Source organism: Oncorhynchus tshawytscha, linkage group LG01 (assembly GCF_018296145.1).
Source record: "Oncorhynchus tshawytscha isolate Ot180627B linkage group LG01, Otsh_v2.0, whole genome shotgun sequence".
NCBI classification, from domain to species: Eukaryota; Metazoa; Chordata; class Actinopteri; order Salmoniformes; family Salmonidae; genus Oncorhynchus; species Oncorhynchus tshawytscha.
In genome coordinates this window covers 31,236,613-31,253,880 of record NC_056429.1, presented here as the reverse complement: position 1 = coordinate 31,253,880, position 17,268 = coordinate 31,236,613, and the positions used below count along the sequence as shown (strand labels likewise).

Here is a 17,268-nt window from a genome sequence, read left to right as displayed (position 1 = left end):
TCCATCTCTCACTCTCCTATATTTCCCTCTCTCTTTCTCTCTCTCACACACTCCCTCCCTTCCTATTTTTCGTGCTCCTTCCCCATCTCTCTCTCTCTGTATCACCCTCTCTCACACACATGCGTGCGCATGCACAAACACACACACACACACACACACACACACACACACACACACACACACACACACACACACACACACACACACACACACACAGTCTCGAGGCCGTGTCATTGGCTGAGTAGGCTGATGACAAGCCTTAGGCTGGAGGATAAAAGCTCTCTGCTCCCTCACTGCAGACACACTGTTGATCTCAGTCCAACTGCACGCCTCAACTCAAAGGATTTACTTACCTACACTACGTACCGCTCTCTGCATCCACATCAACTATGTGTAAAGGACTAGCTCTGTCTTCCACCTGCCTAGAAAGGTACATACAACTCTTCACTGTCGCTGTCTCTGGCATTTGGATTAAAGGATTAAAGGGGATTATTATTTGGCTTTCCAGCTTCTGTAATGATGAAAGTGAAGGCGGTTTTAGTGGATTCTAAATTTAGACCTTGCAGCGATGAGACATGTCTCGATTTGTTAATGACTAGTTAGTATCAAAATATTGTACTGAACAAGGACTCAATTCAAGGACTTGTGCATTATTTATCTTACCTATGATATTATTCTCTCTTCTTAGGGCCAAGGAACTGAAATCAAGAATGGTCAACTTTCTGCAAAAATCAAACTGGAGTCTATCAAGCTGCAAAATAGGCAAAACTAGACCTACTCTGGAAGAATGCATGAGGTGGAAAGAGTCTTTCGAAAAGCTGCTGTCCAATAAACGTAAGTAAACCTTACTCTTCACTGCACACACACATATACACACAATTTGTTCTGCAGAGATGCGACGAAAATAAACCTTTAATTCTGCACTTAGGTTAGAGTAGGATATGTTGTCCCATTTAAAAATGTTATATATATATATATATATATATATATATAAATATATTGTCCCATTTTAGCCCCAGGTGCTTATAGAGTATTACTGGGAGCTTGCTAATTACGAAGATAAGAGATTTGATCCTCACAACATAACACAGCCGCTGCTGTAGAATACACATGCTGGCACAGTGCTGGGGGTTATTCCACAAGATACAGACAAATGCATACACTTGTACACACATGTAGAGACACATACACATACACACACATGTACACACACACTAATGTACACACACATACCCACACAGTAGGTAATGCAAGGACACAGATGCTAGGATGGCCTACTACATAGCATCATTGTTATTGAACTGTACCAATATTAATCTCTCTCTCACTTTCTCTCTCTCTTCATCAGATGGACTGATAGCCTTCACAGATTTCCTGGTGTCAGAGTTCAGTGAGGAAAACATTGCGTTCTACTTTGCCTGTGAGGACTTCAGGAGCACTAAGTCTGCTGCCAAGCTGGCCACCAAAGCCCAGAGAATCTATGATGAGTTCATCTGCACCGACGCCCCCCGAGAGGTATGCATCCCTCAAAAGCCTGCTTTATTCCCCCTCACCAATGAAATTTTTATGGCATCCCAATTTCAATCATCTTTATTACAACTATAATTTACAACTATAAATAAAAAATAACACATCTTCATTCAGACTGCAGCAGCTGACTAAACTCTCTCTCTCCATTCTCTATCTCCAGGTGAACATTGACCACGAGACTCGTGACATCACCAGGGCCAACCTGAAAGATCCATCTACGTCCTGTTTCGACATGGCCCAGCACAGGATCTATCTTCTCATGGCAAAGGACTGCTACCCTCGATTCCTCCGTTCCCCAGCTTACAAAGACCATATCAGCCAGCTCTGTGCCAAGTGCACATCCACCTCCAAGAAGGCGTGAACTAGTAGCAGTGGACCTAGTGTGGTCATCTAAAGTTTGAACAGAAAAGGAACTTGTCGCTGTTGAACGTTGACCAGTCGTGAAGCCTTAAGATGGGAATGTCTACAGATGGAGATGGACAGATGTCTCGTCATGAACGGACAAGAGATGGGGAAATTCTGATGCCAGCTATTTTGAAAGATGAAGACTGTCAATCACCATAGAGCTCTGAAGGAGAGAAAGAGAAAAGACAGATGGGGTGATACCCCATATGGACAGAAGTTGGGACAAGAACCGAGATGGCAATATCACCACATGATGTGGACTATCATTAGTGAATGTACGGAGATACAGAGTGGGCTGAAGGAAGTGTGCAAATGATGCATTGACAATGAGTTGGACTTTAACAATTAAAGGTACACTGATATAGTGTCTCATTCTATTGCATCAATGTCTAACTGTGTTCGTAACTAGACATGTTTTCAAGGCTGGGTATGTTACTATGTAAATTTAATCCATTACAGTTACTTCTCCAAAATTGTAATCAGTAAAGTAACTTTTGGAATACATTTAGATGACTTTCCCCTTAAGAGGCTTTAGAAGAAGACCAAAAGGATACATCAAACGCATTTGGTGTGTCATCATAGTGGTCTCTGACTTGTGGTCAGACTCACTAAGGTGGAACAATTAAACTTGAGCCTTTTTTCAATGCTGAAATGATTGTCATTGAGAAAACAGAAAGGTGTAAATGTATTTTTCCTCAAACATCCTTGCTGAATTTAAAAGGAATCTGTGAAGTAATCATTGAGTTCTTACAAAGTACCTGTAATCTGATTAGAATATTTTTGCTGGTATCGTACTGTAACTGATCACAGTTGTAGTTTGTTTTTTGTAATCAGATTACATGGAATTGATTGCATGTAATCAGTTACTCCCGAACTCTGAATGTTTTCTACATGCAAATTAGTATTTATACTATTTATTAGTTTCTACTCGGTTCTGTTGTCTCTGTGTTAAATTATGTATTTAACAAGACAAAGAGTGGAAGAAAAAACTGCAATATATTTATACTGTTGTCTGATACTGTTGTTGTTTTTACATGACAGAAAGAATATGCTAAGTTATTTGAATAAAAAAAACGAATTTTTGAATATTGACACTGTGTCTGTGTCTTACTTTTGATTATACCACTTCCATACGCAAATGGGTGATATGAGTCAGTGACGGTCAGAGTTTGAAAAGATTTGCAGACACCCAATATTGATAAAGTAAATGAATAGCAAAGTCGAGATACATGATTTTGACAGTGTAGTACAACACTGTTTAAAAAAAAATACTAACATTCTCACTGCATGATTAATATGAAGCATATACAGAATTATCCATTTATTTTAAACTTTTTATCCTTGGATACTAAACAGAGTGTCACACCCTGACCATAGTTTGCTTTGTATGTTTCTATGTTTTGGTTGGTCAGGGTGTGATCTGAGTGGGCATTCTATGTTGGATGTCTTGTTTGTCTATTTCTATGTCTGGCCTGATATGGTTCTCAATCAGAGGCAGGTGTTAGTTATTGTCTCTGATTGGGAACCATATTTATGTAGCCTGGTTTTCACTGTGTGTTTGTGGGTTATTGTTCCTGTCTCTGTGTTTTGCACCAGATAGGGCTGTTTTTGGTTTTCCACGTTTATTGTTTTTGTTAGTTTATTCATGTCTAGTGTCTTTATTAAAAAACATGAATAACCACCACGCTGCATTTTGGTCCGCCTCTACTTCACCTAAGGAAAACCCTTACAGAATCACCCACCACAACAGGACCAAGCGGCGTGGTAACGGGCAACAGCAACAGCGGCGCAAAGAGGAATGGACATGGGACGATGTATTGGACGGCAAGGGTTGCTACACCTGGGAGGAGATCCTGGCGGGAAAGGATCACCTTCCATGGGAACAGGTGGAGGCAGCTAGGAGAGCAGAGGCAGCCGGAGAGAGGAGCCGGCGATATGAGGGAACACTGCTGGCAAGGAAGCCCGAGAGTCAGCCCCAAAAATGTATTGGGGGGGGCACACAGGAAGTGTGGCGAAGCCAGGTAGGAGACCTGCGCCAACTTCCTGTGTTTACCGGGGGGCTGGAGAGACCGGGCAGGCACCGTGTTATGCTGTGAAGCGCACGGTGTCCCCAGTGCGGGTGCATAGCCCGGTGCGGTACATTCCAGCTCCGCGTATCGGCCGGGCTAGAGTGGGCATCGAGCCAAGTGCCATGAAACCGGGTCTCCAGTGCGTCTCCTTGGGCCGGCTTACATGGCACCAGCCTTGCGCACGGTGTCCCCGGTTCGCCTGCATAGCCCAGTGCGGGCTATTCCACCTCGCCGCACTGGCAGGGCGACCGGGACCATTCAACCGGGTAAGGTTGGGCAGGCTCGGTGCTCAAGAGCTCCAGTGCGCCTGCACGGTCCGGTCTATCTGTCACCACCTCCACGCACCAGCCCTCCGGTGGCAGCCCCCCGCACCAGGCTGTCTCTCCGGCTCATCCTTACAGAGTCTCCCGCCTCTCCAGCGCTGCCAGAGCCTTCCTCCTCTCCAGCGCAGCCGGAGTCTCCCGCCTGTTCGGCGCTACCAGAGCTCCCGCCCCTCATTCCAGAGGCACCAGAGCTACTCAGTCCAGTGCTGCAGGAGCCTTCCTCTCCAGCGTTGCCGGAGCTTCCCGTCTGCCCAGCGCCATCTGAGCCACCCGTCTGCCCAGCGCCATCTGATCCACCCGTCTGCCCAGCGCCGCCTGAGCCACCCATCTGCCCAGCGCCGCCTGAGCCACCCGTCTGCCCAGCGCCGCCTGAGCCACCCGTCTGCCCAGCGCCGCCTGAGCCACCCATCTGCCCAGCGCCGCCTGAGCCACCCGTCTGCCCAGCGCCGCCTGAGCCGCCCGTCTGCCCAGCGCCGCCCGTCTGCCCGGCGCCGCCAGTGCCGCCCGTCTGCCCGGCGCCGCCAGTGCCGCCCGTCTGCCCGGCGCCGCCAGTGCCGCCAGTCTGCCAGGGGCCGCCAGTGCCGCCAGTCTGCCAGGGGCCGCCAGTGCCGCCACTCAGCCAGGGGCCGCCAGTGCCGCCACTCAGCCAGGGGCCGCCGGTGCCGCCACTCAGCCAGGGGCCGCCAGTGCCGCCACTCAGCCCAGAGCCGCCAGGGCCCCTCAGCCCAGAGCCCCTCAGCCCAGAGCCGCCAGAGCCCCTCTGTCCCGAGCTGCCGCCCCTCTGTCCCGAGCTGCCGCCCCTCTGTCCCGAGCTGCCGCCCCTCTGTCCCGAGCTGCCGCCCCTCTGTCACGAGCTGCCACCCCTCTGTCACGAGCTGCCGCCCCTCTGTCCCGAGCTGCCGCCCCTCTGTCCCGAGCTGCTGCCCCTCAGTCCAGTGGGGTCATTAAGTAGGGTCGCCGTGGCTAGGAGGCCACGGAAGCGGACAAGGTGGGGGACTAAGACTACGGTGAAGTTGGGGCCACGTCCAGCACCAGAGCCGCCACCGCGGACAGATGCCCACCCAGACCCTCCCCAATAGGTTCAGGTTTTACGGCCTTGGGGGGGGTACTACTGTCACACCCTGACCATAGTTTGTATGTTTCTATGTTTTGGTTGGTCAGGGTGTGATCTGAGTGGGCATTCTATGTTGGATGTCTTGTTTGTCTATTTCTATGTCTGGCCTGATATTGTTCTCAATCAGAGGCAGGTGTTAGTCATTGTCTCTGATTGGGAACCATATTTAGGTAGCCTGGTTTTCACTGTGTTGTGGGTGATAGTTCCTGTCTCTGTGTTTTGCACCAGATAGGGCTGTTTTTGGTTTTCCACGTTTGTTTTTGTTAGTTTATTCATGTCTAGTGTCTTTATTAAAAACATGAATAACCACCACGCTGGTGGTTTTGGTCCGCCTCTACTTCACCTAAGGAAAACCCTTACACAGAGCCTATCCTTAGGATAGCTAGGCAGCATCCATCTCAATGCGATAGGATATCCGACTTCATTTAATAACACTGCTTCCTCTCTCCGGATGATGATAGAACATGTTTACTCATACTCTATCATTACTATGATTACTATGAGCCTGTGATTATTTTTATTAAGCCCACTCTACAGTGAGATGAACTAGCAGGTGTCACGCCATACCCTGATTGGGTCACCAAGGCAACTGTTCGGCCTGTATTACAAAGCATCAGGAACACTAAATGTTCTTGTCAGCTAACGGACAGTGCTTTTGTCTCATTGTGCATTGTATGTGCATTGTGTTGACTATGTGAGCTTTCGTTTCACTCGGTGTGAAATGGAAGTTAGTTCTTGGAAACAGGAAATAAAAGGGAGATAGTGTGAGAGCATCTACGTAATAGAGAGTCATAAAGCCTTGTTAGTCATAATTGTTTGGACAAGTCATCGTTCTTTGACAATAAAGGACATAAATCAAGCTAGCATTGTGACAGGGCTGCTACAACCACACCAGCCATCTAACATATCCACATTGGTTTAATACTCCTGCTGAGATTATGTAAAACCGTTTTTATGACTTAGTTAATGTTGAGGCCACAGTATTATCGCTATTACATGTCAGCATAGCCAAAAATAATTTGGGTACTTGTTTAGATTGTTATAGCAATTCTCACATAAAAACTTATTTGGAAGGAACGACCTTTAACATGTTTTTTACATGGATCACAAAAGAAAATCATGATGAAAGTGGCCAATTTAGGCCCTTTTTAGAGCTAATCATGCCTCCTGTAAGACCCTATCACCAGTGAACCATACATGGTGCAGACAACATCTTGGTGTCAATATACTCCTTATAGTGTGCTCTAAAATATGGAGTATTGCTACTTTATGGATAAACATTCAACATTAAAAAATATAATTATTAATATCTCAAAAATATTTAGTTATTTAGTTATTTTAGTTATTTTAGTTATTAGTTATTTAGTTATTTTTAGACATATTGTTTGGAACAATATACTCTTAAAGCACATCAAACTGCCAGAGTGAGCTCCCTGCACTTTTCAATCAATTATCGATTTTATACATAGAAATGTACATTATAGGTCCTTAGCCAATCACAGCCCTCCAATAGAATTTAATATTCAGCAAATCACCAGCAGAGGGAGTTCCCTTTGAATCAATTTTCCCATTGACTGTGTTGGTGGTGCTCATAAAATGTATCATCATTTTAAAAGTAGCAGAGAGCTCACTCTGGAAATTGTAAGTACTTGTAGAGAATATATGTATAAAAATTAACAACATGAAAAAGGGTACTTTTGAGATATTCATAGTTTTAATGTTGAATGAATTAATGTGTCAAATTGTATTTCATAATGTAGTGATACGCCTATTAGGAGTATAATGACATCAAGGTGTTGTCTGGTTCATGGGGGAGGCATGTATAAGTCTAAAAAATTGCCTAAAATGGCCACTATCATCATGATTTTCTCAAAAATGATTTGTGTTGCAAATGTAAAAAGCATTTCAAACATACTTCATCCCAATTAAATTTCTAAGTGAGAACTGTCAGACGATCTGAGATACAAAAACATATTTTCGGTATTTGCTGGCATGGAATCGCTCAATTACTAGGTACAAGTAAGTGCAATGTAATGACTATGTTGGTAGCCTACACAGTATTGCAAAGTACGTACTGCTAATGTGATAAGGATAGTTATCTGATTTTGACAATGGAAATTTTAAGTTTTCTTTTATTCAGCCAATATCTTAATGATAAGTGTTCTAGTCACTGATACCATTTTTGTTATTTAAATGTTATCCGTGAGGAGTGGATCTAGTGCAGGTGGAACTCAGTGCTGCTGAATTTTATCTCAGTTACATCTGATCTTCTTGGGAACAAAATGTCCATTCATCTCAGCCGATGAATGTCGATAAAGATGGTTTTGTAAGCATATGCTGTTTGTCGAGAACTGTTCAGTGCAGTTGGGACTCTGAAGAGGGGTACTCAGGACTATTTTGATGAAGCCTCTTCAGCATCAACTCATTGTTGTAAATTCTCTTTAGTGGAGCACCAGGCAATGTTCTGACTGGAAAAGCAAGCTTGCAAACCAGAGATAACAGTTGTTTGACCTTGAAGGCAAATGCAACAAATAAAAAAATGAAGCTTGAAACTTGGGTTGAGAAGAGACCTAAAAGCATTTTTGCACCTGTGCAAAGTTTCCAAAAATGTCAATCTGTAGTGAGATAGCTTACTTTGTATCTGGCACTTATGTGTGCAGATGTGTTAGAGCATACTCGTTTGTAGTGCTAACAGGTGGTGAGGGATGAATGTGGAGTGTCCCCAGTCAATTAGGTACTCAAACCTTGTTGGAAATAGTATACAAATAGTAGCAAATTCCAGGTGAGATAGTTTGCCCTGGTTTTGGATAGCTGAATCACCAAGCAACTGTGGTTCACTTTTAGCTCAGCAAAAGAGAGGCATAACATATACACTTGCTAAATGTGTTGACTCTGATACTGAAATTAATACGTCAATGGACGTTTCCAATCGTATTACACCATTTAAATACCTTGTAATGCTATTATGTGTTTGGAGAGAATACAACATGATTATGATATTTTTCTCTAACAACCCTGAAACACCGCTTTTCTTTTCTTTCTCTTCCCTATTACCTTATCCTGTCCACCATCTCAGTAAGCCGTGGAGGAGGTGGACTGTTACGCAAAGCACACTTCATCTGTCTGCATGGTAATTATCTGCATGATAGTGGAGAGAGAGAGTGGTGCAGACCTCTGCGTCATCAACTTCCTGACACGACTGCCTGAAGTTCTCTCAGTAATTTCATGAAAGAAAAATGCTAAAATACTCTGGAATTCGTCACCTGCTGTCTTTATAAAAATCGAAATTGTAGAAACAAGAACAGAAGGTACAATTCATCAAGTTTATAGATATTTACAGTGTGTGGTTTAAATACATTTTACCTTGCACCATTGTAATTCTCTATAGCTTCATCGTGTAACAACACATGTATTGACAAAAATATACTTTAAGTTGATATGCATCATAGGCTACCTTCTGTACATCAGTGGAGGCTGGTGTGATGAGCAATAGGAGGACGGGCTCATTGTCATGGCTGGAAAGGAATCAATCAAACGGTATCAAACACATCAAACATAGGGAAACCACATGTTTGACTCCATTCCATGTATTCCATTCTAGCCACTACAATGAGCCCGTTCTATAGCTTCTCCCACCAGCCTCCACTTTTGTACATGTGATTTCTCAATGCCAAACATCGTATTGCTAACACGTCAGCAGCTAAGCTATAAAACCTCCTAGAAACTGCATAAGGCTGACCACTGGGAGGACATTTACAGGAGAGTACTGCCACCATTTGGGGATTAACTGATACAGCATATCCTTTCACTGACTCAAGGGCAGGAGTCGCCAACCTTCCTCTTAGAGATGTACAGTGTCTTGCAAAAGTATTCATCCCCCTTGGCATTTTTTCTATTTTGTTGCATTACAACCTGTAATTTAAAATGATTTTTATTTGGATTTCATGTAAAGGACATACACAAAATAGTCCAAATTGGTGTGAAATTAGCAAAAAAAATTACAAATTACAACGGAAAACTGGTGTGTGCATATGTATTCACCCCCTTTGCTATGAAGCCCATAAATAAGGTCTGGTGCAACCAATTACCTTCAGAAGTCACATAATTAGTTAAATAAAGTCCACCAGTGTGCAATCTAAGTGTCACATGATCTGTCACATGATCTCAGTATATATGCACCTGTTCTGAAAGCCCCCAGAGTCTGCAACACCACTAAGCAAGGGGCACCACCAAGCAAGTGGAACCATGAAGCAGCGCTCCAAACAGGTCAGATACAAAGTTGTGGAGAAGAACAGGGTTGGGTTCTAAAAAAATATCAGAAACTTTGAACATTCCACGGAGCACCATTAAATCTATTATTAAGAAATGGAAAGAATATGGCACAAAAAAGTAGGGGGGTAGCTGTAAGAGGTTAACGGGAAACATTTACATTTATTGGAATGGCCTAGTCAAAGCCCAGATCTCAATCCAATTGAGAATGTCTGGTATGACTTAAAGGTTGCTGTACACCAACAGAACCCATCCAACTTGAAGGAGCTGGAGCTGTTTTGCCTTGAAGAATTTGCAAAAAATTCCAGTGGCTAGTTGTGCCAAGTTTATAGAGACGTAACCAAAGAGACTTGCAGACTTGCTGCAAAATGTGGCTCTACAAAGTATTTCCTTTGGGGGGTGAATAGTTATACATGTTCAAGTTTTCAGTTTTTTTGTCTTATTTTTTGTTTGATTCACAATAAAAGATATTTGGATCTTCAAAGTGGTAGGCATTTTGTGTCAATTAAATTATTCAAACCCCCAAAAAATACATTTTCATTCCAGGTTGTAAGGCAACAACATAGGAAAAATGCCAAGGGGGTGAATACTTTCGCAAGCTACTGTACTGGGTGTGCAGACTTAAGGGGTAGTTATGTGAGGGAACCACCAGTGGGCATGCTAGGCTTTTAAATAAAACAGAAGCCTTCTTAAACCCAATTCTTTGTCTCCCCTTCTCCTCGAAGTGTCCATTGTCCATTTCACACCGAAGTAGAGGAAAGATTCAACACTTGGAGGACAATGGAATTAAATCAACATATTTCACTACCAACAAAATGTGTATGTGTTTATTTAATTCCATTGTCCTGAAGGAACCATACGTGTAAATAACATTATTACTTACAATTATATGTGGTTCTTTGAGAAGTACAGTACCAGGTAGAAAGAAAAAACAGGACGACTTCAGCTTGAGAGCCAGTAAATGAATAAGCCTTGTTTTCAGAAAAAACTACAGTTGCCCTCATCCTCTGTAGCCTTGGTTGAACTGTCAGTTGAGTGCGTATAGGATAGATGCTCACTCTCAGTACAGCCAGTCTGTTAGAGAAAGGCCAATTAAAAACTGCTGAGGTTTAATGTAGATTCAATTTGGTTACAAAATCTAACCTCAACTAGGAAGGGAGAAAAAGAGAGAGGCAACTGCATGTTACACTCAAAGCGTGGGAAATGTCTTGTTGCGTGTCCCTAGTGAAAAGGGAAAACTGTGCTATCCCCTGACCTTGGTCTCCATGGGGTTTAGATGCTTTATCCTCTGTGGATCACAGAGATACCCAGAGAGACCAACTCATACGTTATATGTCTGTTAGGTCATTCAACTCATCATCAGGCACAAAAATACAAAAATATCCTCAAATATGTTTTTATGACGTCTTACCCAATGCTTGTTTGTGTTGTCACAGATACAGTATGTTCCATACACGCCTACTCATACAATCTGAGACGCAAGAACCTTCTACAACAGTCAAATCAATAACCTTTGTATTTAATAATACTTTTTTTTTAATCAATACAAATTCCTATATTAACTTGAACCTGTTAGATAACCCTATCTCAATCTCCTGGCTCAGTGTTAGATTAAGAGCAGCAGGAGCCTGGACAGCTGTGACCACAGCAAAGCTTTGACTTGGCAACTCCTCTCTAAGATCAACTAACACTCTGATTGAGCCTCCACTTTCATGTTCTCTGCTATTCATCTATTCATCCTCTCCTCTCAACTCTGTACCAGCTTGTGAAATCAATTATGCGCTCCTCTCAGTGCATTCTGTTCCTTCTCTGAAACGAGGACGCACCCTTGATGAGGAACACAGTGAGGAATATTAAGTCAGAAACATACAGATGCTATATGGGCGATTGCACAAAACCAGCGGCAGGTTATGTGTTGTTGTTCACCTATTCAACATCAATCTCAAAGTTTTTACCATGTCGCTCCATGTTTGAACTTAACTCATTTAGAACTTAGAAATAGAACTGTCTGGACTAATCAGTACCAAAAACATATTGATCCAGGGAATGCTACACAAGAGGTCTTGGTAAACAAAAGGCCATATGTATGTGGAGAGGAAAATAAGGCTTTCTGTCTTCGCTAGCTACAGTACTGTATATCTCTACAATAGGGCTGATAACGAGAGACTACAGTACCTGAAGTGTTTTCAGGTCTTGCAGCCCAAAGTGTGAAAATAGTATTTTGCAATATGGTCTAGTAATGTGCCAAATTCTGGGACACAGTTTATTTAGTTAAATATCTGTTAGATGTGTTCATCTGTGTGAACTCCCTCCTTCTTCTCCCAGTCAGGCAGCCAAACACTATAGATTACAATGTGGTCCATAGTCTACAGGGAATTTATCATTTTCACTGAGTGGCTGTTACACAAGCATCACTCAGCCTTCCATTCACCTTTCCATCTCCAAGACCACAAAAGTGGTCACCTCAGACTGAGCTGTTTTCCATAATTGACTCAGGGTCATGTTTGGTTTGCTCATCTTTTTAGGGTACACAGTGTTGTGACTTTACTTTCATTAACCTGATGACTGTTATTTATCGAATCAACTAACCATGTTTAATTGTTACCTGATTAAATTAATCAGGTAACAATTAACTCATTAGGAATTTGGGGCACCACGAGAGCGGTTGTTTAAAGAGTTACCATTTCCCGAATGAAACTCTAGAAGGTCCTTACCTATCGCATCCTTAAAACAGTCAATTTATTAAATCAAAACCGCTTATCATATCATAACTCTGAACAGTCGTAATCTCACGCATCTGCAAAAAAAACAGCGGGGTGGGGGAGCGAGAGAGAGAGTCTTCTCTGAACGGTTGATGTTGAGATGTGTCTGTTACTTGAACTCTGTGAAGCATTTATTTGGGCTGATATTTCTGAGGCTGGTAACTCCAATGAACTTTTCCTCTGCAGCAGAGGTAACTCTGAGTCTTCCTTTCCTGTGTCGATCTTCATGAGAGCCAGTTTCGTCATGGCGCTTGATGGTTTTTGCAACTGCACTTTAAGAAACTTTCATCATTTTTGAAATGTTCCCCCATTGACTGACCTTTGTCTTAAAGTAATGATGGACTGTCATTTCTCTTTGCTTATTTGAGCTGTTCTTGTCATAATATGGACTTGGTCTTTTACCAAATAGGGCTATCTTCTGTATACCACCCCTACCTTGTCACAACACAACTGATTGGCTCAAAGCAGCATACCACCCTGTATACCACTGCTGGCTTGCTTCTGAAGCTAAGCAGGGTTGGTCCTGGTCAGTCCCTGGATGGGAGACCAGATCCTGCTGGAAGTGATGTTGGAGGGCCATTAGGATTCACTCTTTCCTCTGGCCTAAATAAATATACCAATGCCCCAGGGCAGTGATTGGGGACACTGCCCTGTGTAGGGTACTGTCTTTCGGATGGGACGTTAAAGGTCTCTCTGAGGTCATTAAAGATCCCATGGCACTTATCGTAAGAGTAGGGGTGTTAACCCCAATGTTCTGGCTAAATTCCCAATCTGGCCCTAAAACCATCACAGTCACCTAATAATCCCTAGTTTACAATTGGCTCATTCATCCCCATCCTCTCCCCTGTAACTATTCCCCAGGTCGTTGCTGTAAATGAGAATTTGTTCTAGGTCAATGTACCTGGTAACATAACAGATAAAAAAAGGCATTAAGAGGGAAAGAAATTCCACAAATGAACTTTTAAGAAGGCACACCTGTTAATTGAAGTGCAGTCCAGGTGACTACCTCGTGAAGCTGGTTAAGAGTGTGCAAAGCTGTCATCAAGGCAAAGGGTGGCTACTTTGAAGAATCAAATATAAAATATATTTAGATTTGTTTAACACTTTTTTGGTTACTACATTATTCCATATGTGCTATTTCATAGTTTTGATCTCTTCACTATTATTCTACAATGTAGAAAATAGTACAAATTCAGAAAATCCTTGAATGAGTATGTGTGTCCAAACTTTTGACTGGTACTGAACACACATTATATCTATGGAACAATGTCGATATAAATCTTACTGACAAATTGATCAAAGGTACAAATCAATCAGTGCCTAATGGCATCTATAAAATACTATAATAGAAAGGCTTTTATAATAGACCCCCTTATAATTCTTTAGACTGGTGATGTCATTTCATGTGTGGTGGAAACTAATTTCTCTCAATGAGGATTCATTTATTTCTCTAAGGAGAGGAATGATAACTAATATATATATATATATATATATATATATTTATACCCTGGCTTGTATATAGCTCCGGCTATAGTTGCATAATGGAAAAGAGAAATAGGTATTGTAATTCAAAAGCAAATCATTTCTGCTATTATTTTCTTCCACTTAAAGCAGGCAAGTTCTCCAGAAAAGCCTTTGCAAATAAACCTCCTTTATGTAAGCAATTAGTGGTGCTGTGGGAAAATACGTTTTAATTTCCACTCTCTTCTGGCCTGTGATGGCGTTCTGGAGAAACAGGACAACTTCATAAGAATCCATCGAGGCCTGTTCTGTCTATCCCGTGTCCTGAGTCAAGTCCAGTCCAGTTTGGAACAGTTTAGAAGTGTGGATATGGCATTGGAGATAACAGTCTTGGCAATCCATTGGGTTTCATTACTATAGTCTCCATGATGACGCTTGTTCTGGGGCAACTTCATCTTACTCTGCCTGATCAGCCCCTCCTATAGTTGACCTTTGCTCAGTAGGAAGTGAAACGTTAAAGGGCCAGTCTAAGAGCCACACCAAGTAAACCAATGAGTCATAACAAAGCACTGAGATTACATAAGAATTGGTGTTCTGTGTTATTTTTGGAGAAATGTCAACGTGAGATTAAACTCGCCTTCCTGTTTGGCCAAACACTCTGGTACAGAAGTCCTGTTGTTTTACATTTTTGGGGAAACCCGTAAGACCTATTAAAGTTGATATATTGTTAAAGGCCAGGCACAAAAGGGTAAAATTACATTTTTGCATCTTATATATTTTGAGATTTCTTGGTATTTACAACTTGATGTATATGTATATTTAATGTATCATACTACTGTCATCAAAATGGCAAGAATTATAACCACTTTTAAATGGACATATATCCATAATTTCAAAGCTCATTTCATAGAGATTGTTACAAACTGGACTATATGTAGTAAATTACTTTGACGAGATGGTGATTGGGGGGTCAAAATAGGCATTTGGCGATTGGTAAACTAAATTCAGTGTAACTGTCTTTAACTGCTATTTCCCTAAAGTCAGACTCTTTCCAAACGGCACCTCATGGGATATGCAAAAAAAAGGGAAAAGGGTCTCACTTTAGAGCAATTATAGCTGGGCAACTTGTTCTTTCTTCAGAGCTCTGGGAAGTGAGGTGATTTTCTAAATAGTTATATAGTTCTATAAATATACACGCAGATGTTCTGCCTGCCCTTTGTTGTGTGATTGCGATTGGACCAAGATTTAAGTCACATTTCAACCAAACTACAATCAGTAAAGCTGTAATAAAACATATGATGACCTCATTCACATGATGTAACCAATGTTTAGATCCACTGCCAATACTAAAGTTATTGAATCTTCATCTTCATTTAAACTAAAGTAAAAATGTAATAAAAAGTAACACAATGAAATAACAATAATGAGGCTATTTACAGGTGGTGGGGATACAGGTTAGTTGAGGTCATTTGTACATGCAGGTAGGGGTGAAGTGACAATGCATAGATAATAAATAACGAGTACCAGCAGTGTACTAAACAAATGGGGGGGTGGTCAATGTAATAGTCCGATGGCCATTTTGATGAATTGTTCAACACTTATATGGCTTGGGGGTAGAAGCTGTTATTAAGGAGCCTTTTGGTCCTAGACTTGGTGCTCTGGTACCGCTTGCCGTGCGGTAGCAAAGAAAACAGTCTATGACTTGGGTGACTGGAGCAGTTGCCATACCAGACGGTGATGCAACTGGTCAGGATGCTCTCGGTGGTGCAGCTGTAGAACGTTTTGAGGATCTGGGGACCCATGCCAAATCTTTTCAGTCTCCTGAGGGGGAAAAGGCATTGTTGTGCCCTTTTCATGACTTTCTAGGTGTGTTTGGACCATGATAGTTTGTTGGTGATGAGGAAACCAAGGAACTTGAAACTCTCGACCTGCTCCATTGATGTTAATGAGGGCCTGTTCGGCCCGCCTTTTCCTGTAGTCCAGGATCCAGTTGCAGAGGGAGGTGTTTAGTCCCAGGGTCCTTAGCTTAGTGATAAGCTTTGTGGGCACAATGGTGTTGAACGATGAGCTGTAGTCAATGAATAGCATTATCACATAGGTGTTTCTTTTGTCCAGGTGGGAAAGGGCAATGTGGAGAGTGATTGAGATTGCATCATCTGTGGATTTGTTGGGGCCGTATGCGAATTGGAGTGGATCTAGGGTTTCCTTTCAATGCACTTCATGGCTACCGACGTGAGTGCTACGGGGCGGTAGTCATTTAAGCAGGTTACCTTCGCTTTCTTGGGCACAGGGATTTAGCTTTTCTGGTAGACTCGCGTCACTGGGCAGGCCCTGTGCAAGCCCTGCCACATCCGATGAACGTCAGAGCCGGTGTATTAGATTTCAATAATCCTGTATTGACGCTTTGCCTGTTTGATGGTTCATCTGAGATCATAGCGGGATTTCTTATAAGTGACCAGATTAGTGTCCCGCTCCTTGAAAGCGGCAGCTCTGGCCTTTAGCTTGATGCGGATGTTGCCTCTAATCCATGGCTTCTGTTTGGGATATGCACGTACTGTCACTGTGGGGACAATGTCGTCGATGCACTTATTGATGAAGCTGGTGACTGAGGTGGTATTCTCCTCAATGCCATTGGATGAATCCCGGAACATATTCCAGTCTGTTCTAGAAAAAGAGTCCTATAGTGTAGCATACATGTCATCTGACTACTTCTGTAATGACTACTTTGGTAATCACAAATCAGGAGGATAGATTTATGGTCAGATTTGCCAAATGGAAGGCGAGGGAGAGCTTTGTATACATTTTGTGTGTGTGTGTAGTAAAAGTGGTCTAGAGTTCTTTTTCCTCTGGTTGCACATGTGACATGCTGGTAAAGATTAGGTCAAACAGATTTATGTTTGCCTGCATTAAAGTTCTGATCTTGGTTTGTCTGGGACAGGAACGGGCACCTTCTTCCTCCTATCCAGGGTACAGGCCTCTGTTTTCTGTGTGCTTTTATTTTTATTTCACCTTTATTTAACCAGGTAGGCAAGTTGAGAACAAGTTCTCATTTACAATTGCGACCTGTGCTTTCCAAATATCCATCCCTGTCAAGCAGCCTAGTCTGTATAGTATGGCTGTAAATCACGTTCCATCACCCAGAGAATGAAATTGTTCTACACAAAAAAAGGTTCCAAAAGGGTTCTTCGGCTGTCTCCATAGGAGAACCCTTTTTGGTTCCTGGTAAAAATGTTTTTGGTTCCAGGTAAAAATCATTTGGGGTTCCATGTAGAAAAGGTTCTACATGGAACCCAAATTGGTTCTATTTCGAACCAACAAGGATTCTTCAAAGGGTT

At 42.4% G+C, this 17,268-nt stretch overlaps 2 protein-coding genes across 2 annotated transcripts in view; both read left to right on the top strand.

Moving 5' to 3' along the window:
* The first annotated feature begins 291 nt into the window (after nucleotides 1-291).
* On the top strand, nucleotides 292-3,021 carry LOC112237516 (regulator of G-protein signaling 16). Its single transcript, XM_042328624.1, has 4 exons — nucleotides 292-430; nucleotides 689-834; nucleotides 1,349-1,515; nucleotides 1,691-3,021. The coding sequence occupies exons 1-4, from the start codon at nucleotides 390-392 to the stop codon at nucleotides 1,889-1,891; spliced, it is 555 nt and encodes a 184-aa protein (XP_042184558.1). The 5' UTR covers nucleotides 292-389; the 3' UTR covers nucleotides 1,892-3,021.
* Nucleotides 3,022-9,688: 6,667 nt separating this feature from the next.
* LOC112249488 (regulator of G-protein signaling 5) overlaps nucleotides 9,689-17,268 on the top strand; it is a 33,768-nt gene continuing 26,188 nt past the window's right edge. The window contains exon 1 of the mRNA XM_042320533.1: nucleotides 9,689-9,707. The gene's annotated coding sequence lies outside the window, so the exon portion shown is untranslated. The remainder of the gene's footprint in view (nucleotides 9,708-17,268) is intronic.